This window comes from Sorex fumeus, unplaced genomic scaffold (genome assembly GCF_029834395.1).
Source record: "Sorex fumeus unplaced genomic scaffold, SorFum_2.1 ptg000098l, whole genome shotgun sequence".
Taxonomy (NCBI): Eukaryota; Metazoa; Chordata; class Mammalia; order Eulipotyphla; family Soricidae; genus Sorex; species Sorex fumeus.
In genome coordinates, this window is record NW_026606155.1 from 27,758,284 (window position 1) to 27,785,146 (window position 26,863).

A 26,863-nucleotide genomic window follows, 5' to 3' on the forward strand; every position below is an offset into this window, starting at 1 on the left:
CTGAGATTGCCAAGTTCTAAGTTCCCATCTTGTGGGGGGAGAAGTGGTGAGAGGGCATCGAGAGATAATGGAAGAATGTTACGCTGGTGCCATGTATGGTGCAGTAACACTGTATTCCTGAAACATTAATATTGACGCATTTTAAATCATGATGCTCTTTTTTTTTTAGGCACCATGTTAATTATAGGGCTTCATGCATACAATATTCCAACACCATACACGGTGACTTTACAGCAAAAAAAAATGAAATTTAATAAAGCCAGAGATAATGTACAGAGGGTTGGACACTTGAATTGCATTCAGTCAACCCCAGTTTGATCCCCAGTACCTCATATAATCTCCTGAGCACTACCAGGTATGATCTCTGAGTGAGGAGCCAGGAGTAAGCCTGAGCACAGTGAGATGTGGCCCCCAAAATCAAAATAGATAAACTTATTTCCCATTTTTTATCACTTACCCTAAATTCTCTACATGCAAATTCTTTAATTCTTTCTTATATTACTCCTTCAGTTCACTTTCTCATTTTTTTTTATCAGACATCTTGTTGACAAGTATAAGAAAACCAGCATTATACAAAGAGAAGTATAGAGAGCTTAAACACCTTTCTTTGGGAGCTGGGATGTGAGTCAGTGGAGGAGTGCTTGCCTTGCATGTGGGTGGCCTGACATTTGATCCCCTGAAGTATCTGGTCCTCCAAGCACTGCTGGGAGTATCCCCTGAGCTCATTGCCAGATGGAGCCCCCAGAGTAGCACCCAGTTTGGCCCCAACAAACAGAAAACATTTTCTCTTTAGTCGCATATTCCCTTAAGTCTAGAAACTATTCCAACTGTGGTAGTTATTATTATCTATCAATATTCATCCCCGTATCTTCCTAATATAAAAAACCCATGTTTATTCAGGGAGAGATGAAAGGTAAGGCAATTCATCAGATCTGTTACAACTATCTTTTCCCATTACTTTTTCATTGCTCTTGCATTAGGGGTGGACCAGTAATAAATCTGCAAGAGTATTTCGGAGGATGAAAAGGAACCCAACATATATTAAAAGTAGTGTGTGTGTGTGTGTGTGTGTGTGTGTGTGTGTGTGTAATATACATATATATGGAGAGAGAGAGAGAGAGAGAGAGAGAGAGAGAGAGAGAGAGTAGAAGACTAATATCCATGGCCAGGGAAAAGGCCAGGAGTTAGGAGGACTTGTTGATGGTTGGAACTAACCACAAGTGTGTGTGGGTGTGAGGGTAGGTAAGATAGAGATGAGATAGAGAAGGAACCAGTATGGCAATAATAGCTGGGAATCATCATGCTGGAGAAGATCTGAGGGTTAAAAATAGGTAGTGGGATATTCTTTTTTTTTCCTTTTTGGGTCACACCTAGCAATGCACAAGGGTTATTCCTGGCTCTGCACTCAGGAATTACTCCTGACGATGCTTGGGGAACCACATAGGATGCTGGGGATCAAACCCTGGTCAACCATGTGCAAGGCAAATGCCCTACCTGCTGCTCTATAGCTCAGCCCCAGGGAAAGTCTTGATAACCTTTCAGTATCAATATTGCAAGCCACAATGCCCAAAAGAAGAGAGAGACAGAGACAGAGACAGAGAGACAGAGAGAGGGGGACAGAGACCGAGAGAGAGAAAGAGAAAGAAAGAGAGAGAAGAAAAGAGCCTTCAATAGAATCAGGCAGGGGGTGGGGTGGAGGTTGATGGAGGGAAGCTGGGGACACTGGTGCTGGGAAATGTACACTGGTGGAGGGATGGGTGGGTGTTGGAATACTGTATGACTGAAATCTTTTTTTTTTATTAAATGGAGCTTTCCTTTTTATTTTCTTTTTTTTTTTTCAATTTTATTGAATCACCATGAGATAGTTACAAGTTTTCATGTTTGGGTTACAATCACACAATGATCAAATACCCATCCCTCCACCAGTGCACATTCCCCACCACCAATCACTTAACCACTTAATCACTTAACTTCCTGTTAGTCGTCGATTTGTTCGAGCGGGTGCCAGTAACGTCTCCATTTCTCCCTGTCACGTGCTAGTGTAGCCCAATAGCATCTGTTCGCTCTGGGAACATGAAGAGCCTCAAACCGATCGTTCATGATCTTGATGAAGAAGTCTGACCATCTGGTAGGTGGGCAGCCATGCGGTCTTTTGACATCCTGTGGGATCCAGTCGGTAACAGCTCTAGTCCAGCAGTCGTCTTTAAATCTTATTACGTGACCAGCCCATCTGATTTTTGACACCTTGGCAAACGAGACAGCGTCCCTGATTCTTGATCGTCGACGGATGTCGGAACTCCGGATTCTTTCTCTCATTTGAGTGAAACGTGATATTCCAAGCATAGCTCTTTCAATTCCTCTTTGGGAGACCCGAATAGCATTCTCATTCTGTTTACATAGGGCCCAGGTCTCTGCGGCATATGTTAATGCAGGAAGAACAGTGGAATCAAAGAGATGTGCCCGGAGCCGGAGGTTCTTCGTCCTCTTAGCTATTTCTTCGACGTTCTTGAAGGCGATCCAAGCTGCTCTCTTCCTCCTGCGCAGCTCGGGTGCCAGGTCATTTGTCATGTTGACTTCTTGACCTAGGTACACATAGCTGTTGTATTCGAAGATGGTCGTTCCGTTGAGAGCGAATGGGGCATCAGGAATGAGGCTGTTTCTCATAAACATTGTCTTCGTAAGATTCAGTTGTAGTCCTACCTTTCCACACTCACGGTCAAAGTCGGCCAGCATTTGTGCAGCTTGGCTGATGTTTGGTGTTATTAAACAATGTCATCAGCAAAGCGGAGGCGGTGTAGTTGCCGACCATCTATCTTCACTCTCATTCCTTCCCATTTCAGTCGCCGCATGATGTTCTTGAGGGTGGCACTGAAGAGTTTCGGTGAAATGGTATCACCCTGCCAAACCCCTCTCTTGACATCAATGATTACTTCTTTGTAGAATGGTGAGATCCTGGTAGTGAATCTGCAGTACAGCTCACGGAGGATCTTGATGTATTGGGCTTAAATGCCCTGATTGGCTAGGGCTTCAATGACCGCTTCCGTCTCAACAGAATCAAAGGCCTTCTTTAAATCAATGAACGTTAAACAGAGCGGCATCTTAAACTCCCGAGAAACCTCAATGAGCTTGGTTATCGTGTGGATATGGTCGATGGTGCTGAATCCTTTTCGGAACCCGGCTTGCTCACATGGTTGTCCTTCATCTAGTGTTCTGCCAATCCTATTTAGGATGACTCGAGTGAACAACTTGTAGATGACAGACAATAGGCAGATCGGGCGATAGTTGCCAATGTCATGGATGTCTGCCTTCTTGAACAGTAGTACGGTCCTGCTGGTTTTCCATTGGGACAGAATCTTGCATTCAGACAGGTAGCGAGTGAAGAGCCGATCCAGTGTATTGATGAGTACTGATGGCAGATTCTTCAGGTGTTCAAGTCTGTCCTTGTCTGGGCTGGGTGCTGTTCGTTTCTTTACTGACGAAATGGCGTGTCAGATTTCGGAAGGGAGAACGTTGGGAACGACATATCCATCCTGTGGAATTTGGTATGTCGGCAAGTGGACATGGCTATCTAAGAGATTTGAGTAGAAGTCATGGATAATCTTCTCCATTGCCATTCTGGAGGATTTGACAGATCCATCAGGACGTCGGAGGGCAGTCATCTTGGTCTTGTAGTTGGCGAAGGAAAGGCAGGCGTTACAAATACTTTTCCTGGCTTCTGCCGCATCTACTAGCACTTCTGCTCTTCTCTCTTTGAGGTCTTCCTTGATCGCATCTCTGCACTGCTTTGCGAGCTTGGACGTTAGCTTGTGGTTGCCTGAGGCATGCACCAAACCATGTTGGCGAATAAGCTCAAGAGTTTTCGAAGACAGGCGTTTTTTTGTGGCTATCTCTCTCTTGGCGTTCCTCGCACATTCATGGAGGTGCTATACCAGTCGATCGTATTCCTCGTCAATGTTGTCAACAATGGCATCTTCCCATGTTGCTGCAATAGTGCCAAAGAGCTCCCAGTTGGTGGTCGTTCTGGGAGTTCTCTTCTTAAACTTTGCAGTCATTTCTCCCCGCTCTGTGAAGTAGAATTTTGCATGAAGGAGATGGTGCAAAATCCCTGGTATACCCCCCCTTTCCCCCCTTCCCCCTGCCTCCTTGGCAGACATGATTCCCCATAATCTCTCTCTACTTTTGGGCATTATGGTTTGCAATACAGACCCTGAGAGGTTATCATTTTTGGTCCTTTATCTACTTTCTGCACACATCTCCCATCCCGACTGATTCCTCCAGCCATCATTTTCTTAGTGATCCCTTCTCTATTCCACCTGCCTTCTCCCCTTTGCTCATGATGCAGGCTTCCAGCTATGGAGCAATCTTCCTGTCCCGTGTATCTACTATCCTTAGGTGTCAGTCTCGTGTTATCTTGTTTTATACTCCACAAATAAGTGCAGTCCTTCTATGTCTGTCCCTCTCTTTCTGACTTATTTCACTTAGCAGGATACTCGCCATGTCTGTCCATTTATAAGCAAAGTTCATGACTTCATCTCTCCATACAGCTGCATAGTATTCCATTGTGTAGATGTACCAAAGTTTCTTTAACCAGTCATCTGTTCTAGGGCACTTTGGCTGTTTCCAGATTTTGGCTATTGTGAACAGTACTGCAATGAACATACAGGTACAGATGTTATTTCTACTGTGCTTTTTTGCATCCTCGGGATATATTCCCAGAAGTGGTATTGCAGGGTCATATTGAAGCTCAATTTCTAGTTTTTGAAGGACTGTCCATATTGTTTTCCAGAAAGGCTGGAGTAGTGGGCATTCCCACCAACAGTGGAAGAGTGTTCCTTTTTCCCCACATCCACTCCAGCACTGATTGCTTTTGTTCTTTTGAATGTGTGCCAGTCTCTGTGGTGTGAGATGATATCTCATTGTTGTTTTGATTTGCATCTCCCTTATGGCTAGCGATGTGGAGCATTTTTTCATGTGCTTTTGGCCATTTGTATTTCTTTTTTGAGGAAACTTCTGTTCATTTTTTCTCCCCATTGTATGACTGAAATCTAATCATGAACAACTTTGTAAGGGTCTAAATCTCACAGTGATTCAATAAAAATGTTTAAAAAAAAAAAGGAAACCAACAGAGGTAAGCTGACAACTGATCTGTTTTTTGGGGGTTTATTCTGTTTATTTTATGGTCTACATCTGGTGGGATCCAGGGGCTACTCCCAGTTTGGTGTTAAAGCAGTTGCTCCCAGCAATACTTGGGGGACTAGGAGATACCAGGGATCAGCCTGGAACTCCTACAGGTAAAGCACACACTCTAGCCCCTTCAGCTATCTCCCCAGCCTGGAGCAATCTATTCTTTTTAAAATAATTTTTTAACTAAAAGAGAGGAGGGGGCCAAAGAGGTAGTACAGCAGCCAGGGTGCTTGCCTTGCACATGGCTAATGCTGGCACTCCATATGGTCACCTGACCATAGAGCCAGGAGTAAGCCCTGAGGTCCACAGTTGTAGTCCCAAAACAAGTGGATACTGGGATTGGGGGGTGGCACAAAGGTTACAAGTGCCTGTTTCGCAAGCATGAGACTATGATTTCGAATCCCAGTCCATACACATGTACCAGCACATGACGCCAGCAACTCTAATGTCTGGGATTCCCCCAGATGCTACAACAGCATGCAGTCATTGATTTTTGGCCAGATGGGTAGATGGGTGCGGACACAACTAAGGTGTGTGACCTCCCCCCCACCCCAGTGGACACCACCACCAAGAAAGCATCAAAATCAAGGATGTGCAGCTCCCCGTCGTCACAATAAGGAGGGGTGGGGATATTCCTGGTAAGAGATATCATTGGAGCTTTATTTTCCACTCGCCTTAAGCACATAATAGACAGTTTACCTCAAAATGAACCAACCCTAAGTCATCCTGTCACCCCTGAACAGCAAAACTGTGCCAGACAGTTTTGACCTACTTCAATCTTACCAAGTAAAAAAATAATTAAGCCCTTTCATTTAAGCTACTGTTTTTTAGTATTCAGTTCCTTACAAAAGAAAGCTTTCGTAACTGATTGATAGACCTGTTCCAACAATTCCAAAGAGGGGGCGAGCAGTCTATAAGGGCACAAATGAAATATCACCTGGCAGTACAGACTAGCTCCAATATCTCAGCTGCCATGGGAAACTCCAAGAGTCAGCATAAGCCTATCAAGTCTGGTGTCTGTATAAAAGAGCACTGACCCCTCCAATTTCAAGTGAGCCTGTCAGTGAACCTCAAAATGCATTCCAAGTTAGCGGCCAGATGATCACACTTTTCAAGTTTTGTAAAGAATAGACCAGAAAAGTTAAAATACCATAGGGTCAAAGATACAGTACAGCAGGTCAGGTGCTTGCCTTGCACACAGCAGATCTGGGTTTGATCTCCAGCACCACATACGGTCCCCTGGGTTCACCAGAAGTGATCCCTAAGCAGAGACCCAGAAGTAAGCCCTGAGGATAGTCGAGTGTGACCCCAAAACAAAAAGGTCAGAACATCATAAACTTCTACAAATGGCCTTGCAAGAGTGCACTCTAACAAAGGGAGGAGAATTTTATTTCTTCGTTGTCCAATCTATCTCTGATAAGTTGTACACAATAGGAAAGAATTTGCACACAAGCAGAAATAAGACAAAGAAAAATAATACCAAGGATGCAAAAAAAATAATAATTTGGAAAATGTAAACTCATCACTTGTTATTGTATTTAGGCTGAATTTCACCCAATACACAGATAGTTTTTAACTTACTCTGAACTTAATATTGGTAACAGTGAAATCAAGCAATAGTTTTTTCTTTAAGTAGACATTCTAAACTGTTTTATATGTGGTACAAGAAAGAAGAAATACATTACACTATCAGTTAGAATAACCATAATCCTTCAATTAGGGGAGAGGATGGGGAGGGACTTGGGACCACACCTGGTGATGCTCAGTGATTGCTCCTGGATCTGCACTTATAATTACTCCTGGTAGTGCTGAGGGGACCATACAGGGATGCCAGGGATCAAACCTGGGTCAGCTGCATGCAAGGCAACCCTACCCATTATACTAAATCCCTGGACCCTAATCCTTCAATTCTTTAGAAAAATTCCCCATGATGATGTAAGAGCTATTTATACACTAGCAATTTAACACCTACCTGACTTGTTAATTGAAAGCTAGTCACTGGCACTTCAAATTTGAACAACTGAATAAACCAGTCTTTAGCAGCTCTAGCATCAATTATATTTCACTGTTCAGATTTCCTGGAAATGTCATGTTTACAATTCTATTCTTTTTTTAAAATTTAAAATTCAAGTTAGTTCCTCATACCGAAATTTATCAAGGTCCCTTTTCTCTGCCTTTATTTAGATATTTACTACAGTAAAACATTGGGTATACTAAACATGTACAATGTGATGAGAGCAATACATATTTTTTTGATTGGCCGTTTTTGTTGGTTGGTTTGGGGGGCAGGCCACACCCAGTGGAGCACAGATGCAACTCCTAGAGGTGAGTGAAGGACCAGGTGATATGGGAATTGAACCCAGGTCTCTGGCGTGCACTCCAATGCTTTAAGCTATATCCCTGCCCCAAAAGAAGAAATACATCTTTTAAGTCTCTTTTAATCCAAGGTTCAACCTCCAACATTTGTTTGTTAAAGAAACCAGAATGTTTGTTCTGTAACTTACCACAAAATGATCAGTAAATATTTTGCTGATCTCATTCTTCTGAGGCAGCTGAATGTATTCCTCTCTTCTCTGTACATGTATAAACTGGTGGGAGGATCTAAAGGCTAGGTCATGGTCAAGTTTACTCTTCTATCAGCAAGGAACCACAATGGTGGGCTGCCTTTCTGTGATGCTAGCAGTTCTTTGTGTTCATGAACTATCTTACAACACTTAAAGCTCCAAATGTGTTGGTTTCCCATACTAAACAATTCTCCAGTTCTCTGTGGACATCAACTAGGTATTCCACAAATCAATTTAATTCTGACAGTACTACCAGTTAATTGCTCAGACCCCACAGGCCACGGACTCAGTCCTATGAGACTACCTCGACTTTTGACATTGAACAAGTGCTTATGACCAAATTATAAATCGAGAGTTCCAATAAACCCCACCTTAAGTTCAATTATTTCTAGAACTGCTCATAGGAGAAAGCAAGGCTGAATTCTTTATTATCACCAGGTTATTATAAAGGATGAAATGCAGAAGCATCCATATGATGGAAAAGACATGCAAGAAAAAGTGAGGTGTTATGTGCAGAGCCCCACGAGGTTAATATCTAAGATAAGAAAGCACTTGTAAATGCGAAAGTACTTGTAAATACTAGCAAGAAAAATTAATCAATCCTATCAAAAAGTGTGGAGAAGAGATAAACAGAAACTTCCTAAAAAAAGACATAAGATAGCCAATAAATACAAGAAAAACATCACTTATCATTAGGGAAATGCATTGAAAAAACAATGGGATATCACTTCCACCAGTGATATTGGCAACTATCAAAAAGAACAAAACAAGTGTTGGTGCGAATGTGAAGAAAAAGAAACTTCCATCCACTACTGATCCCTTTACTAGTGGGAATGTTGAAAGTTTCAATCTTTATGGAAAACAAATTGAACATGTCTCAAAAAAGTAAGAATTGGGGGCTGGAGCGATAGCACAGTGGGTTGGGCGTTTGCCTTGCATGCGGCCAACTCAGGTTAGATTCCCAGCATCCCATATGGTCCCCCTAAGCACCACCAGGAGTAATTCCTGAGTATAGAACCAGGAGTAGCCCCTGTGCATCGCTGGGTGTGACCCAAAAAGAAAAAAAAAAAAAAAGTAAGAATTGATCTTCCATATGATCCGGCAATTCCACTTCTGGTATCTGTTCCAAGAATCCAAAAACTCTTAAATTTAGGGAAAAGAAGATGAAATCATGCAATTCGCTGCTACATGGATGGAACTAGAGAAGATCCTGCTGGGGGAAGTCAGCCAGAGGAGACAACCAGAGAGATACAGAATGATCTCTCTCACATGTCGGATATAATGAAGCATAGTGGTGGCTGGAGAAATCTTACAGTGAGTAAGATTCTTGCTTGGGACCCAGGTTCAATCCTCAGCACCAAATGTGGTTCTCCTTGCACTGCCAAGAGTGATTCCTGAGTGGCCCCAAAATAAAATAAATAGATAGATAGTGGGAGAATAATAAATGAGCTTACCATGGCAGTGGGATGCGTGGAGGAAGAGGTGTTGAGATGGGGAGAGAGGGTGCACCCCTAAGACAATAGTAGAGAGAAACAGGCACCTTTGGTTGGGATATGCAGTGTTGGAGTGTTGGTTGTAGTTTGGTGGGGTTTGGTGTTTATTTTTTTTAATTTAGTCACTCCTATATTTGATTGGGTTTGTTTATTTTTTAATTTAGTCACTGCAAAATTAAAAAGTTATTCATGATTGAGTTTCAGACAAACACTCTTTCAACACCGATGCCTTCACCAGCAGGAATGTTGTATTTTGAACCCCTATCATTGATAGTGTTGTAAACTGCAAACGACAATAACTGAAATTAAAACATAATAATTTAAAAGAGGTATCTCTTCATAATTCTCTAATGGTGATCAATTTGTAGCTTTCATTTTTAATATTATTTTCACAGATTCAAGCACATTTCACATTCTATAATCCACTTCCGTTGTTATTCTCATTAGTGAGCATTGTTTCTCATCTTTGGTCAGTGAGAGACTCTTCGGAATAACTCCTGAATCCTTCTAATGTGTGATCCCCTCTGTGATCTTTGTTTCTTTTGTTTTGCTTGTTTGCTTGTTGTTTTTAGGTTATACCAGTTGCTGCTTAGGGGCAACTCCTAATTTAGTGCTTGGGGTTCACTCCTGTAAGTTCTGGGGACCACGTGGTGTCAGGGATGGAATGGGGCTCCCGCAGGTAAAGCCTGTGCTCTAGTGTTTTGGGCCACCTCACTTACCACTTCACTGGTCTTTGATAGTTGTTACTTTGCTATCTAAACCATGTTTCAGAATCAAATAGAAAATTTCCTAGAACAGTCACATCCTCAGGGAGATTTCATTTCTTTTAGCAATAAATGGTAACTACATTTCATGATCTGAGAGTAACCTCTTTTGATTTATTCACTTATCAAAAATTTTGAGTAGTTAATATGCTAAGTCAATCACTATATTTGTATTTGAAGACACAAAGATATAAAGAGGGTCGAAGAGATAGTACAGTGGGTAGGGTAATTGCCTTGTACACATGTCTGACTCATGTTTAGTCCCTGGCACCCCACATGGTGCCCCAAGTCCACCAGGAGTGATCCCTGAGCTCAAAGCCAATAGTAAGCCCTGAACACTGCTGGGTGTGGCGCAAAATAAAAAAAAAAGAAGAAAGATATAACAAATTCACAGAGCTCGAAAATGAGGGTCAGATCCTTAACAGAAAACCAAGAAATGCAGAACAAAACAAGGAAGTTATAGGTAAAATAATCTATTTGAAATAAACTTACCTGCTAGGTAATGTGCTCTGAACTAAAGAGTACTCTTTAGAAAGAAATATGGGAGAGATCTGAATCACAGTGATATAGCTAAAGATTCAAAGTACTACATTTATATTTTAACCAAGAAAACAAATGGAATTAGTTTCCATATCTATCTGCACCCTTACTTATGAATGTCAATCAAAACCAGGGAGGAAGAAATCAGGCTTACTGGTCAAATGTATAGATTGGTGTTTCCCCAAGTGGGCAATTCTGCCCCCGGAGGATGCTATAACCATCCAAAGGGGATGGTAAATGCCTTAGGGGCAATTGAGCAGCACTTTATTCTCTTCAAGAAAGTAGATTTCCTTCTAAGTGATTTTATTTTTTGAAAGAAAAGGCTGGTAGGACATACAAGTTTGAAAACCTCTGGTACCTAAGTACACAGGTGATAGATGATTCACTCAGAGAACATTAAGTCTTTGCCCTTTTCCAGCACTATTCTCACCATAGTATTACTTACATTTAATACCATACTATTTCAAAATTTAAAGTTTGAAACCATAAAGTTTAAAGTGAAAACATTTCTAGGTCAGTCAAAAAATGTTTTGAGGGGCTGAAGCAATAGTTTGCCTTGCATGCGGCCGACCCAAGTTTGATTCCCAGCATCTCATATGCCATATGGTTCCCTGAGCACCGCCAGGAGTAATTCCTGAGTGCAAAGCCAGGAGTAACCCTTGTGCATTGCCAGGTGTGACCCAAAAAGGAAAGGAAAAAAAACATTTTAAGGGACAGAGACAGCTCAGTGGTCTGGCACACACTCTTTGCATGTCAGAAGCCTAGGTTCAATCCCCAATGCAATATAGGACCTAAGCAATGTCAGAAGGGACATCTCAGGAGGACCACCAGGTGAGATCCACAGATAAACAAAAGTATCAAAATTTTTTATTGTTTTCCATTCAATAACACTCTATGCCCAACTAGAAATTCGTTACAAAGCTATTTAACCAGGGTCCTTTTTCTACTTACAAAACTTCCCCCTTTTTTGAACTTTTCTTCTAGTTTCTACAAATCACAACTTAATCAAGGAACTCCATTTGAACCAATGAAGAGGGGAACAGAAAAGGGGAAAGGACAATGCATACTGTTTCTATTTTAGGAGAACTTTTTAAAAATGTATTAGTATTCTGTCTTTACAGAAGAAAAAAAAAGTAAATATAAGCTGTTTGAATATGCTACATGCTGCACATAGATTAGCACTGCACTGCACTGTACTGTTCTCCCGTTGTTCATCGATTTGCTCGAGTGGGTACCAGTAACATCACGATGATCCTGTTGTTCGTCGATTGCCTCAAGCAGGCACCAGTAACATCTCCTTCACTCTAGCCCTGAGATTTCAAAAAGTGCCATATTCAAGGCTCTTTCAGGGTTAGGAGAATGAGGTCCATCATTGTTACTGGTATTTGGCATATTGGGTACACCACAGGGAGTTTGCCAGACTCTGCCGTGTGCAGGTTACATTTGGTAGCCTGCCAAGTTGTCCAAAGTAAGAATGAGATAATAAGATGTTGCACGGCGCGAATGTGGCTGCAAGCTTCCAGGGGCTGAGTTTTATAGTCTCTGGGTCTTGGCCGTTGATGGGATTACACGACATCGGGGGGCAGTTGGTGGGTGTGACCCCTGCCTACTGGAAGATGGAGGATCTGAGTGGAGGATGCTCAGCCTCGATCCGAGCAAGCTTGGAGATCTCAGCCCTGGGACCCGCATACCTTTGTTCCTCTGCCAGTACCTTCATGTGTGTGGAGAGTGGTCTCAGCATGATTGTGGCTGGTTCTGGAGGTCTTTGGCTGCCGGGCTCTGCTCAGGGCGGGGAGGGAAACTCAACCCACCCCCCTCCAAGGGGCACCGGCGAGGACAGTCAGGCACTGGGGCAGGAGACTCTGCCCTGTTCTCTTCCAAGAGCTGGGTTTTATAGTCTCTGAGTCTTGGCCAATGATGGGATTACACAGCGCTGGCGGGCAGTTGGTGGGTGAGATCCCTGCCTACTAAAATATGGAGGATCTGGGTGGCAGATGCTCAGCCCCGATCCAAGCAGGCTTGGAGATCTCAGCCCCGGGAACCCACATGCCTTTGCTCCTCTGCCAGTACCTTCATGCGTGTGGAGAGTGGTCTCAGTATGGTTGTAGCTGGTTTTGGAGGTCTTCAGCTGCCAGGGCTCTGCTCGGGGCAGGGAGGGAAACTCAACCTGCCCCCCTCCAAGGGGTCCTGGCAAGGACAGCCAGGCACGGGGGCAGAAGATTCTGCGCTGTTTACCAGTAACATCTCACAACAAATTGTGAGACTTGTTGTTACTGTTTTTGGCATATCGAATACCTCACGGGTAGCTTGCCAGGCTATACTGTTTGGGCCAGATACTCTCAGTAGCTTGCTGGGCTCTCTGAGAGGGGCAAAGGAATCGAACTTGGGTCAGCCACATGCAAAGCAAACGCCCTACCCGCTGTGCTATCACTCCAGCCCGCTCATAGATTACAAAAACAAAATACTGTAATGGAAAACAATGACAACACTTACCGCTCAGCACTGAAGGCTGACTCCGTGTCAATGTACACAACAGCTCCATCTAATCCTCCTAGGGTGGTGGGTAATGTAGCCAAAACACTCATCATCATACAAAACTGGGTTTTTCCACAACCTGGAGGACCTGTAATCTACATAAAAAGACAAAGTTACTTGTATAAACACAAGCTGGTCAAAGCAAAATCCCTTTAAAAACTTGCCACACCATCCAAGGAACCTGTGTTTCCAGGAAAATTAATCCCTTTGTATGCAGAACTTGAACCTACATTAACTGATTCCTATATATGTGGACTGGTACTATTTCTATACCATCCTCAGGAGAAAGGAGAAAAACTCAAATCTGTAGTTCAGATGAAAAACTTAGGTTTAAGAAGGATAAAGGATTCATTTATACAGTCACAACTTGGAGTTCTATACCTTCTTTTTATTAAAAACATTTATAGTAGGAGTCCAGTGGGTAAGACTCTTGACCTCTGGTTCAATCCTGGGTACCTTATACAGTCCCTCAAACCCTGGCAGGAGTAAGCCCTAAGCACAGTGGGATGTGGCAAAAATATTATAGCACAGTCTTGAAATATTTAAGAGTTTTTAATAATTGGTTTATTGTTTACTATAAATAGATTTTTAGAACAATTAGGTATTGGTCCTATTGAAGGCTACATTAATCTTTATCTTAAAAGTACAGTACTTCAGGGTAAAGGAATTAATGTTTATTATTTATTTTCAAGTAGTTCAATATAAAAAGGTGCAAGTTTGTGCAGAAAGAAATAAAGCAAATATAACAAGATTTAATAAATGTTGAATTTAGGAGATATATACTTTGGTGTATGTTTTAAATTTTTATTTGGTTGAAAGCTATTCTGAGAATATAAAATTTGAAATCAAGAGAGTCCAGATGGAAGATCTGTAATCTAAATAAAAAGACAAAGTTACTTGTATAAACACAAACTGGTTAAAGCAAAATCCCTTGCATATTTAGATCCAACTGAAAATAAAGCTTTTAAAAATTGATTCTAAAATATGTAAAATAGTCACTATAAATATAGACTATTTGTCACATTCACTATAGTATCCAAAATTTTAACACTATCCCTCTTGTTAGAATAACATCAATGATAATTGATATTATTCAATTATCATTCATGGCCGCACAACATCTTACTATCTCATTCCTACTTTGGACAAACTGGCAGGCTACGGAATGTAACCTGCCCACACGGCAGAGTCTGGCAAACTCCCCGTGGCGTACCCAATATGCCAAATACCAGTAACAATGATGGGTCTCATTCTCCTAACCCTGAAAGAGCCTTGACTATGGCACTTTTTTAAAAATCTCAAGGCTAGGAAGAAGGAGACGTTACTGGGGCCTGCTCGAGGCAATGGACGAACAACAGGATGGTCGTGATCGTGATCATGATCCCTCTTGTTAGAATAACATCAGTGATAATGTTTATAGTGGGAAGAAGAGAAAATAATAGAAGAAAGGAGAGGAAAAGATCTCAGGTAGAGGTAGGAAAAAATTTTAGCTAAGGCTGAGACATACTATAGATATGAAGACAGAATCTCAGATATACCACAGAGTAGGATAAATGTAAGAGAGAATCTGACTCTAAATTATTTATGTTTGTAATTCTCAGAGTGAGTATTTAATTCATCTGGCAAGTTATAAATATGATTCAAGATATGCCTGAGATTTTATACTTCTAACAACTTTTTTTATGGCTTCTTTTGTTTTGGGGACTTTTATTGTTGTTATTGTTACTGTTGTGGTTATTGTAGTTACTGCTGTTGAACCACACCTGACAGTGCTCAGAGCTTACTCCTGGCTCTGCACTCAGGGATCGCTCTTAGCAGACACAGGAACCACATGGGGTGCCAAGGATCGAACCCAGGTGGGCCTTGCGTGCCCTTCTTGCTATACAAGCTCTCTGGCTCCATATTTCTAACAACTTCTGCATGATTCGATGCTGCTCTATATTTTGAAAACCAGTTTCAGAATTCAAACTAAAGGCAAACTTCATTTATCAAAGCTCACTATTAAAAAACCTATGACTCACAAATTAGACACGATATGCTACATCTGAAACTTAGATTTTATAGTGCAATGTTATGTCGGCTTTTAAAAAAAGAAATTGTTCTGTTTATATTCTATAAAACAGTAATTTCAATCTTAAAGATAAATAATTGCCTCTGCCAACAGTTTGTCGGATCATAAATTGTCAGTGAAAAAAGAAAAGAGGTCTCCAAACTACTTTGGTTATATACTCTGACAAAAAGGCCAAAACAGTTGAATATTATCCTCAAGTATATATAATTTGTTACCTCGAATATATGTAATTTGTTACATACATACTCTTTTATTGACAGACTCAAAGAGTATGACATATAAAGTAGGAATTAAAATTTTAAAAAAACAGAAGCACTTTAAAATACTTAGCGCCTGGAAGATAGCTCAAGTGCCTGGAGCAAAAGCCCCAGTTTCAAACCACAGAAACTTGTGATTTCCCAAGCAACACTAGGTACCAAAAACCAATCCAGGAGTGACCCCCAAGCACAGATGAATGTGGCCCAAAAGCAAAAAAAAAAAAAATCAAAAGAATTACATACAAATCTATTACTTGTACAGATATTTTTACTCCTAAAAATGTTTTGACTTGTTCAATGGAACAATGACAATAATGAAAATAACAAGTAAAATTAAATAATTTTGAAACACTGCTTTAAATACTTTGTAATTCAGTAACTAAAATGCTAGGTTCTTAATGCCATTTATTTCATAATTATAATGGCTTTACACTAAGAAAGGTATTTGTGCAAAAACACAAGGGCTGAAATTAAACAAATGTATCATCTGCTGAACTTACAAATCTACTATTTTTTTCATTACCTTTCATCAATTGTAAGTTTTTGTTGAACTCTGGTTAAAAACATTTTATTTCCCTTGTGTCAATCAATTGTTCTTGCAAAGAATACCTTTCTAAAAATACAAGTTAATTATTTTAGAAATCAACTAACTACTTGAAAGATCTTTCAACACTAAAAATATTTGCAATAATGTAAAATATTGCTACAGGTTTTTTAAAAGTGCATTTAGCAAACTTTCCATAAGACACACATCACCGAGAATAAAAGCCACATGATAGGGGCCAGGGATGGCTCAAAGAGCAAGTGCTCTTGTTCACAACAGCCAAAATCTGGAAACAACCAAAGTGCCCTAGAACAGATGACTGGTTAAAGAAACTTTGGTACATCTACACAATGGAATACTATGCAGCTGTCCGGAGAGATGAAGTCATGAACTTTGCTTATAAATGGATAGACATGGAGAATATCCTGCTAAGGGAAATGAGTCAGAAAGAGAGGGACAGACATAGAAGGACTGCACTCATTTGTGAAGTATAAAACAACTTAATATGAGGCTGACACCTAAGGATAGTAGATACATGGGACAGGAAGATTGCTCCATAGCTGGAAGCCTGCATCATGAGCAAAGGGGAGAAGGCAGGTGGAATAGAGAAGGGATCACTAAGAAAATGATGGCTGGAGGAATCAGTCGGGATGGGAAATGTGTGCAGAAAGTAGATAAAGGACCAAAAATGATAACCTCTCAGGGTCTGTATTGCAAACCATAATGCCCAAAAGTAGAGAGAGATTATGGGGAATATTGTTTGCCATGGAGGCACAGGGAGGGTGGAAAAGGGGGGGGGGAGTATACCGGGGATATTGGTGGTGGGGAATGTGCACTGGTGGAGGGATGGGTGTTTGATCATTGTGTGATTGTAACCCAAACATGAAAGCTTGTAACTATCTCATGGTGATTCAATAAAATTTAAAAAAAAAAAAATAGCAAGTGCTCATGCTTTGTATTCTGGAAGCCCAAGTTCAATCCTCAGCACCACATTGTCCCCCAAATACAAGTAAGAGTGACCTAACTCCCAAGCACCAACTCAAGTGTGACGCAAAAACCAAAACCAAGAAAACTACACGGTAAAAGAGACACAGTTGCAGAGATTTTTATAAAACATTCCCTGTGTATTAATCTCTATCCTTAAGAAGACAGTTAAGGGCCCAGAGATGTGCCGTTGCAGACATGAAGATACAGGTTCATCTGTGTCTCTGTTGTTCATCTGACCCCATGTTGTCGAGTGTGATCCAGATGGCACTGCCACTGCGATCCCCAAAACGAAGAGTGTAAAGTCTCCAGTGCTCTGCGACCATGTATGCACACACAGCACCAAATGTGCAACACCCAGAATCAACAACAAAAGAGAATGACAGTTCTCTACAGTATTTCCATGCTTTCTCACACACTCTAACACTTTATTTTGAGGAGAATTTGCACATGCTTGATGGGTTGCTTGTTTTCCAACCTGTTATATAACTGTACATAGCTACTGTTATATAGCCACTTGTCACTTTAAATTCAATATACCTTGTCTTTTCATTTAGAAAAAAATTACCTAGGGGGCTGGAGCGATAGCACAGCGGGTAGGGCGTTTGCCTTGCACACGGCCAACATGGCCGACCCGAGTTCGATTCCTCCGCCCCTCTCGGAGAGCCCAGCAAGCTACCGAGAGTATTCAATATGCCAGACACAGTAACAACAAAGTCTCCAATGGAGACGTTACTGGGCCCGCGCGAGCAAATCGATGATCAACGGGAGGGCCTTTACCTAGGGGGTATGGTGCCACCAGCAGGTGAACCTGAGGGGCAAATGCACCAGCAGCCTGATGGTGCCTTCAGACTTCCAGATACCCCAAAATTGCTGTTGTGCCTTTGGCCAGACCTCAACAACTTGGGGCCAAGTTTACTAAGAAATTAAACCGCCAAAAATTAGGTATGTGGGAGCCATACCTACAAACCAACTCCGGCTCAGCTATATAAGCTCACTTATTGGCCTTATTTCAGAGACCATAAATCTTGAAAGAGATCAAAAGACACAGAGCCTGTAGCACGGAGGTAGGTGAGAATCTGTGACTGAGATCTCCAGGCCTGCTTGGATCAGGACTGGGCCTCCTTCCCCCAGCTCCCCAGTTTTCCAATAGCTTGGCAGTCACACCCACAAACCGGCCCTAGCGTCATGTAATCTCATCAACGGCCAAGACCCAGAGACTGTAAACTAAAGCTCCCGAAAGAGAGCACCACAGAATCTCCTGACCCTGTGACAGGCTGTCCTCACTGGGGTACCTCAGAGGGGGGCAGGTTGTGTCGCCCTCCCCGCCCCGGCAGCCAAAAACCTCCAGACCCCAACCACCACCATGTTCAAGACCACTCTCCACACGCTCAGAAGGGAACAAACCTCACCCAAGACGGGATGAACCTCACTGGAGAGCGGTCCAGCCAGAAAACCCGGATACGCAGGAACCCATGACTGAGATCTCTAAGTCCACTTGGATTGGGACTGGGCCTCCTCCCCCCCAATCCCCCAGTTTTTCTTGGCAGTCACACCCACAAAACACCCCCCCCCCCCGCCCCCGGCACCATGTAATCTCATCAATGGCCAAGGCCCAGAGACTATAAACTAAAGCTTCCAGAAGATAATGACACAGAATATCCGGGACATTATATTCTATCCATAAAAAGCAATACAAAACAAATCATCTACATTGCCTTTTCAGCAGGTTTGAGTAGTGGTGGGACTGGTGTGAAAATATCTAATGTAACCAAAGTAGAGAGAGAGTATGGGGGAAATTGTCTGCCACATAGGCAGGGGAAAGGTTGGAACAGTGGTGGGGAAAGGGGAATACTAGGATTTTGGTGGTGGAAAATGAGCACTGGTGAAGGGATAGGTATTTGATGACTGTAGGGCCAAAGCTCAAACATGAAAGCTGTGTACCTGTTTCTCACAGTGAATAAAAAAAGGGGGTGGGGGGGAGATAATAATAAAATAATAAAATAAAATTAAAATTCTAAAAAAAAAAAAAGAAAAGTAATGTGGAGTTCATGCCCAATTCAATCAGCTTAATCAATGGCTGAATAAACAGCAGTACTCCTACATTAAAAATAAATAAATAAATAAAATTACCTGTCTTTCAGTTCAACAAATCTTCTAGAACCATAAAAAGGGTTTTATAACCAACTCTTAGGTGACCACAGACACTCTCGATGAGGCTTTTATGGCACTCTTCTCTCAATGTCATCACTGTCACTGTCACTGTCCTCCCGTTGTTCATCGATTTGCTCGAGCGGGCCCAGTAACATCTCCATTGTGACAATTGTTACTGTGTTTTGCATATGGAATATGTCATGGATAGCTTGCCAGGCTTTGCCATGCGGGCGAGATACTCTTGGTAGCTTCTTGGGATCTCCGAGAGGGGCGGAGGAATCAAACTCAGGTCGGCCATGTTGGCTGTGTACAAGGCAAACACCCTACCCTCTGTGCCTATCACTCCAGCCCCTCAATATCATGTTACTAAAATTATATACTTCACCAATCAGATTTTTTAGGGGGTAGAAGAGGGGAGATACAGTGATTGAACCCAGGGCTTCATATACTCAAGTCAGGCCTACCAATCAGATTTTTAATTAAATTTTACAATATACTAAATCATTCCTCACACAAATATGACATCAACTTCTGTTTGCTACCGACAGACTGTCTAGGGATGAGGCAACAGAAAAGTTGTAAGAAATTGATTGGGTATCACATCAAACAGTGCTCCTGACTCTGTGCTCAGCGAGAGCTCCTGGCAGAGCATGGGTGTATGGGTGCCAGGGACCCAATAGAAACCGGCAGCACACAATGCAAGCCCCTCAACCCCACACTATCTCTCCAGCCTAAGTTGGAAGAACTTTACAGGAGATATCCTAGATTTTGTATAACCAAGCTTACTATTATTACAATAATACACTACACTACACTATTCTATCACAATCTATCCTCTAGCCTCTCTCTACCCATTCGTAAATTAAATAAACTTTGGCATTTTTTAAAAAATTTTATGAGATTAATACCCAAGAATAGCCGACATCAGTACCAGGAGGATTCCTCCATGGCTTAGAGGCCAGCCGGGCACTCTAGGGGAAAGGGCAGTTCAGATAGAGAAGGGAGCACCAAATAAAGGGTGTTTGGAGGATCCTCCCAGGAGGGGAGATGCATGTCGAAAGTAGACTATGGACTGAACAGGTTTGCCACTCAATGCCTCTTTTGCAGACCACAACACCCAAAAGGAGAGAGAGAACACAGGGGATTGCCCTGCCACAGAGGCAGGGGGGATGGGGGGATGGGGGTGGGGGGGATATTATCCATGGTGGTAGAAAATGGGCACTGGTGGAGGAATGGGTATCTGATCATTGTATAATCAAACCCAAGCACAAAAAATTGTAAATCTACAACTGTACCTCATGGTGTTTCAATAATAAAAAAAAAAATTTTTAAATTTAAAAAAAAACTCTATAAAGGAAATAAATATAGGGCCTAAGGGACAAACTGATTGGACGTTGAGGTGATAATGCTAAATGAAAGAAATCAGAACATGAAAGAAAACCATCTTCCTTCCTCTTTTAAAATGTGTCAGGTCTCTATCATAGAGTTGTTTTTACCTACCTAATAAAAAGAAAAGGGAAAAGAAACCAGAAGAAAAATTCTGTTTTATAATTCTACCAATTTATGATTGTCAAATTTCACTACTCCCTCATTGCTCAAAGCTCTTTCCCATAGAAACAATAAAACAGACCTCAGGGTTTCCTCTCTCTACCACCTCAGACCTCTTGCCACCTTCTGTTACCCATCTCTAAAAAAAAAAAAAAAAAAAAAAAAAAAATTTATTGAGGGGCTGGAGTGACAGCACAGCAGGTAGGGCGTTTGCCTTGCACGCAGTCAATCCAGGTTCTATTCCCAGCATCCCATATGGTCCCCTGAGCACCGCCAGGTGTAATTCCTGAGTGCAGAGCCAGGAGTGACCCTTATGCATTGCCAGATGTGACCCAAAAAGCAAAAAAAAAAAAAGTATTGAAAACATCTATATGAACAAACTAGAGATTTAAAATCAAACATCAGGCCTAAGAGACAGTATAGCAGGTAGGATGCTTGCTTTGCATAGGGCTGACCTAGGTTTGATCCCTGGCACCCCATATAATCCCCAAAATCCCACCAGGAGTGATTCCTGTGTAAGCCAGGAGTAAACGCTGAGCATAGTTGGATGTAACCCAAAGACAAAATGAACAACAACTGGAAACATTAAAATCAAAAGCCAAGATATCAAGCCCCACATCTCCTGAACCTCTGCTTGCTCCCCCACTCTCTCAGGTGACATCTTTCGGACCCTTTTGGAACTGGAGGATTCCTCACCCTTTTGACTAGGTCCAAACAGCCGCCACACCTGACATCCTCTAAATAAATGGGTCCAACTCCACATCTCCTAAAGCATGCAGCCACATACATGGCTCCTGACACCTCCACTCATCAAAGCTCACTCTGCTCACAGTTATACTTCCTGGTGTTGGGTGAAAAGAGGCAGGGCAGGAAAAGAACAACCCCCAGCCTGTTCCCTCAGAGACTCCCAGGGGGACTAACCACAAAGATTCAGCGTTAGCATAGCAGGAGGACTGCTGAACCAACAGGAAAGACAGCATAAAAGCCCATCATGTTCAGTGAGCAAAAGCTGTAACTCAGAAGCTCAACCAACACCAACCACCTCTGTAAATCCTCAGAGAATGGCTTTTGGAACATCGTTGCAACAATTTTCAGTGTGCTCAAAGAAGCAATGGCACAGATAACAAAGCACAAGAAAGTATAAGAACAGAAAGGAGAAAACTACAAGCTGAAATAATAGAAACAAAAAGCATGGTAGGTGATACAAAATAATAATAATAATAAAACTCAGCAGAAGGTCTGAGCAGCAGAATAACAGTTGCTGAGAAAAAGATCAAGGAGCTCCAAGACGAGATGTGAGAAATCCCTAAAAAACAAAAGAAGTCTGAAAAGAAATGAAGAGCATATGTGATGAAATCAAAAGAAACAATGTAAGAATGATCAGAATCCCTGAAGAAGAGAGAGGAGAATTCAACAAAGAATCAATAGTTAAAGAAATCACAGTTAAGAATTTCCCAGAGTTGAGGAAAATAGGCACCTAGATCTAAGAGGTCCTAAGGGTCCCAGAGAAAATAGACTCAGAAAATAGCACTGTAGCACTGTCCTCCCCCCGTTGTTCATTGATTTGCTTGAGCGGGCCCATTAACGTCTCCATTGTGAGACTTGTTAGTGTTTTTGGCATATTGAATATATCACGGGGAGCTTGCCAGGCTTTGCCGTGCAGGCCAGATACTCTCGGTAGCTTGCCGGGCTCTCCGAAAGGGGTGCAGGAATCAAACTTGAGTCGGCGGTGTCGGCGGGGTCGGCAGGGTAGGCTATGTGCAAGGCAAATGCCCTACCCACTGTACTATCGCTCCAGATAGAAAATACCTAAGACAAATTGTACTCAGAATTTAAAAAGGCAAAGATAGAATTTTTAAAGCAGCAAAAGCAAAAAAAAGAACTTACATACAAAAAAATGGCACAAGATTTGCAGCAGATTTATCAAATGAGATCCTATGAGCCAGAAGAGAATGGAAGAACACAGTACAAAAACTCAATGAAATGAACACCTCACTAAGAATACTCTCTCCAGCTAGATTATCACACCGATTCAAAGGAATAATAGAGTATCAAGGACAGGCATCAGCTAAGAGAATTCATGCCTCAAACCAGTTTTGCAAGTGTAAAGGGAGCTTCTTTAAAGATAAAGACAAGGAGTTGGAGAGAATATTGTGGGTAAGGCACTTACTTACCTTGTATGAGGCCAACCCAGGTTCAATGGCTGGCACCCCACCTGATCCCCTGAACCCCACCAGGAATAAGCCCTAAACACTGTTATGTGTGGCTCAAGAAAACAAAAAAAATGAATAAAATTTTATAATTAAAAACATAAAGACAAGACAAACGTCCCAGCACTTGGCATTGAGTATGGCACTCACCCATGGAATGCCCTCTACTAGATTAATAAAGGTTTGTTTACTCCTAGCTTGCAAGAGATTTTATACATTTTCAATAACAAATTAACCTTTCATTTATATTGATATGTCTATGTCTGATCAGATGTTTTGTTTTAACATCTATACAGATTTTTATTACAACCCTTATTAATCAGATACTTATGCAGTATCTATAACGTAATATTTTTTAAATAAAGTTCTTCTTAGGATAAAATTGACTTTTAAACTTTCATAAGCCTAATTAGATTTTCCCCCCTTAAAATTTTCTTAATTCTCTTCACTTGTACTAAATACACAATGAAATGCTAAATGGTCATAAGAAATGCTGAGATCATGCAGTTTGCAGCAACTTGGTTGGTTGGTTGGTTGGTTGGTTGGTTGGTTTTTTGAGCCACACATGACAGGTGTTCAGGACTTACTGCTGACTCAGGGATCATGCCTCCCAATGCTCAGGGGGACATCTGCAATGCCAGGGATAGAACTGGATAAAACTACCACAGGGACGGCAAGCACCTTAACCCTTATGCTATCTCTCTGGCCTACTTTGCAGCAACTTGGATGGAATTGGAAGGTATCATACTAAGCCAAATAAGCCAGAAGGAGCTGGACAAATATGAGATGTTTTCACTCACCCAGTACATAGAGAAATAAGACAAGAGCATCTAATTATAACTAACCCCTGGCTCTGTATTACAGAACTGAGAATACCAACAATGAGGAGAAGTAGGTGAGGAGGAATGCTGAGGTTGGCTGGAGAGAGTAAAAGACATTCATGAAGGGTCCTGGCCATTTCAGTGATGGTGAGATAAACACTAACACTATTGTGTCTTTGTAACTTAAACTATAATAAAAATAAGTAAATAAAAAGATTTCAGGGGATTGAGGCCAGAGAGATAGCTCAATGGGTTGAGTGCATGCTTTGTATGCAGGAAGCCCAAATTTGATTCCCAGCACCTTTTGGTTCAGGTACCACTAGTAGTGTTCCTGAGCATCACTATGAGAGGCCTGAAAACCCCACACACAGGAAGAGATTTCTGGGGGTAGAGAAATAACTCAAGGAACACAACACATGGTTTGCATGAACACATGCAGGAAACCCAGGTTGGATTCCCTGGACACGTGGTCCCCTGAGCAACTCCAGGAGTGACCCCTGAGCACTGAGCTGGGAATAACCCTTGGGCACTGCTATGTAAGGACCAAAAATAAACAAATAAAAATTTCTGGTCTGTGCCAGGTATTTTTTATCTTTGCATCAAAAGTTGGATGATAACAGCAGGTATGAGCCGCGAGTGTGGGGGCGACTAGAACCTCATGGGAAGGGGGGCGTTTCGCTCCGCCCTTCACGCCCTACCGAGGCCACCAGTTGCCCCCCGCGAGCGGCTCTCCAGCACGGCCACGACTCCAGAACACAGAAACCAATTTCTTAACTATCTGACTTTCAGTAGAAATACTTCCAGGGTCAATAGGTAAAAGAGCAGAAACCCAAAACCAACATTTAATTCTTGAACCCAGCCGTAGAAAGCAAATCACTTCACAATGCTTTTTCAGCATGTCTGATTTGGGGGGGGGGGTAAACTCTAAATAATAGTGGTGAATCTTTTATTGAAACAATGAATCTAATCAAAGAAGATAGAGTGTTAACTAGAATTCATCTGCCTCACAGGGACGGGGAGGGGTGGGGGGTGGGGTTTTATTGGGGTTCTTCATGGGAAAAAATAAGTATTGGTAAAGGGAAATGTGTTTGATATTTGCATGACTGAGACATAAACCTGAAAGCTTTGTAACCTTTCCCACAGTGATTCAATAAATAAATAAAAAAAAAAATTTAAAAAAAAAAAAAAAGTTGGATGATAATCAAACTATAGGAACTATTTTGGAAATCTTTAGCAATCTCAATTTCTCTTTAAAAATGTTATCCCTTACTTTCTATCTTCTAAAAAAATAAATAAATAGTGCTATTAAGCCAGAGAGATAGTACTGAGGTTAAGGCACATGCCTTGCATGCAGTCAACCCTACTTGATCCATGGCACCACTGGGAGTAACACCCCAGCACAGAGCAAGAGTAACCCCTCTGAGCACCACTGGGTGTGGTAAAAAAAATTAAAAGTAGTGTTACATGCAATTTTTATGGGCTGGCTACAGTTACATTTCATTATTTTTTTTCAGGTTTATTTAGCGGCTTGAAACATTTCAACATTAATAATTTTTAACTTCAGAAAGTTTAGCTCTGAACGCTAGCAGCCAAACCACAAAATTTCAAGTTGTGTTCAGTTCCCAGGTTCAACTCCAATGGTGGTAAGAAAGAGAGAATATGCCAAACCAGAATAGTCTGAGTTATTTGCTTCTTGGAAACTCAGAGTGATACCACATTTTGCACAGAGACAACCCCAGTAAGATACAATCTATTTCATACAGTCAGAGCTGGAGTTTCAACATCTCTGCCTGAGAAACTGAAAAAGAAGTGAAAGAAAATAACCAGAAATGATGATCACTGGAATACTAACAAGGAAGAAAAGATTAATAATTGGTTTAAAGAAGAAAGAGAATTATTCCCAAGGAAAGAAAGTCTAATGATTTTATGAAAGTGAAAAGTGAACCTTAGACTTTTAATCTTAACATGGTAGAGATGAATGTGTAGCCTGGATTTATTAAGACCCAAAACCAGGGTTTGAGAGACAGTATGGGGGGAAGGCATTTGCCTTGCATGGAGCCAACCCAGGTTTGATCCGAAGCACCATGTGTGGCTGAGTATTGCCAGGAGAGATCCCTAAGGAATGGCCCAAAAATAAAACCAAATAACAATGACCAACCACCATTACCAAATTAACTACCCCACATTCGCAATGAGAGCAACAAGAAAGGACATGTCAATACTTTGCTGAGGGAAGCCAGAGCCATAGTCCAACAGGGAGGGCATTTGCCTTGTTCACAGTCAACCGGGCTGGATCCTTGGCATTCCACATGGTCCCCCAAGAACCGCCAGGAGTGATTTCTGAGTGCAGAGCCAGGAGTAAAACTCCAGCATTGCTGAGTGTGGCCAAAAAGAAAAATAATTTGCCAAGGGGCTAGAAAGATTACTCAAAGGGCTGAGCACATGCTTCCCAGGTGGGGAGCCTGAGTTTGATCCCCGTGCACTGGCAGGAGTAGCACCCAAACACAGTGAGTGAGGCCCAAACAACAAAAACCAACGAAAAAATAATTTGCTGAAGGACAGTCGGGTTATCTGTGAAGAGATCATGTAAAAACTGAGCTAACATTATAAATCTACTTCCCTTCATTTACTCACAACTGTGTAGAAATATGATTAGGTCTTCAGACCTACAGAATTCCTTTTAAAAAAAAATCACCAAGTGCAGGCGATGACTCTATGGTAAAAGCATCTGCCTTGCAAGTGTGAGGCCATGAATCAGGTCCCCAGAGATGCCCACATGTGCCAAGTGTGGTCCCTGCAGCTCTGCTGTGCAGACACCCAGTACCAATAGAGTGCGTGACACACACAATGAAATCCAAGTGTCACAAGTGGCAGGTGCAACTCCCAGAAGGCACGAGCATGAGCACCATCGTGGCCCCAGTAAGCACCGCAAGTAAAGTGTGGGATCTGAGCAACACACCTGAGTGGGCAGAACTGAAACCAGGTGTACAACACCCCCATCTTCCCATCCCCACCGTGGCAACTACATCCAGCAACAACAGGAGAGAGGGCATAAAAGAAAACAACAATCAACTCCATAAATCCTAAATAAAGCTGCCGACTATGGGAAACATCAGGGAGTACTCCACCTTGCAAAAGCAACTTTGCTCTTCAATTACATCAACATGAGGGAGAGTTTATATCTTGAAATCTCT

The 26,863-nt window shown here is 41.9% G+C and overlaps 1 protein-coding gene across 1 annotated transcript in view; it reads right to left on the reverse strand.

Annotated features, from left to right (window-relative positions):
- The window catches only part of RAD51B (RAD51 paralog B), a 672,013-nt gene that overhangs the window by 624,341 nt on the left and 20,809 nt on the right, over positions 1-26,863 (reverse strand). The window contains exon 5 of the mRNA XM_056134025.1: positions 13,039-13,175. Within this exon, the coding sequence (XP_055990000.1) occupies positions 13,039-13,175 (137 nt within the window). The remainder of the gene's footprint in view (positions 1-13,038; positions 13,176-26,863) is intronic.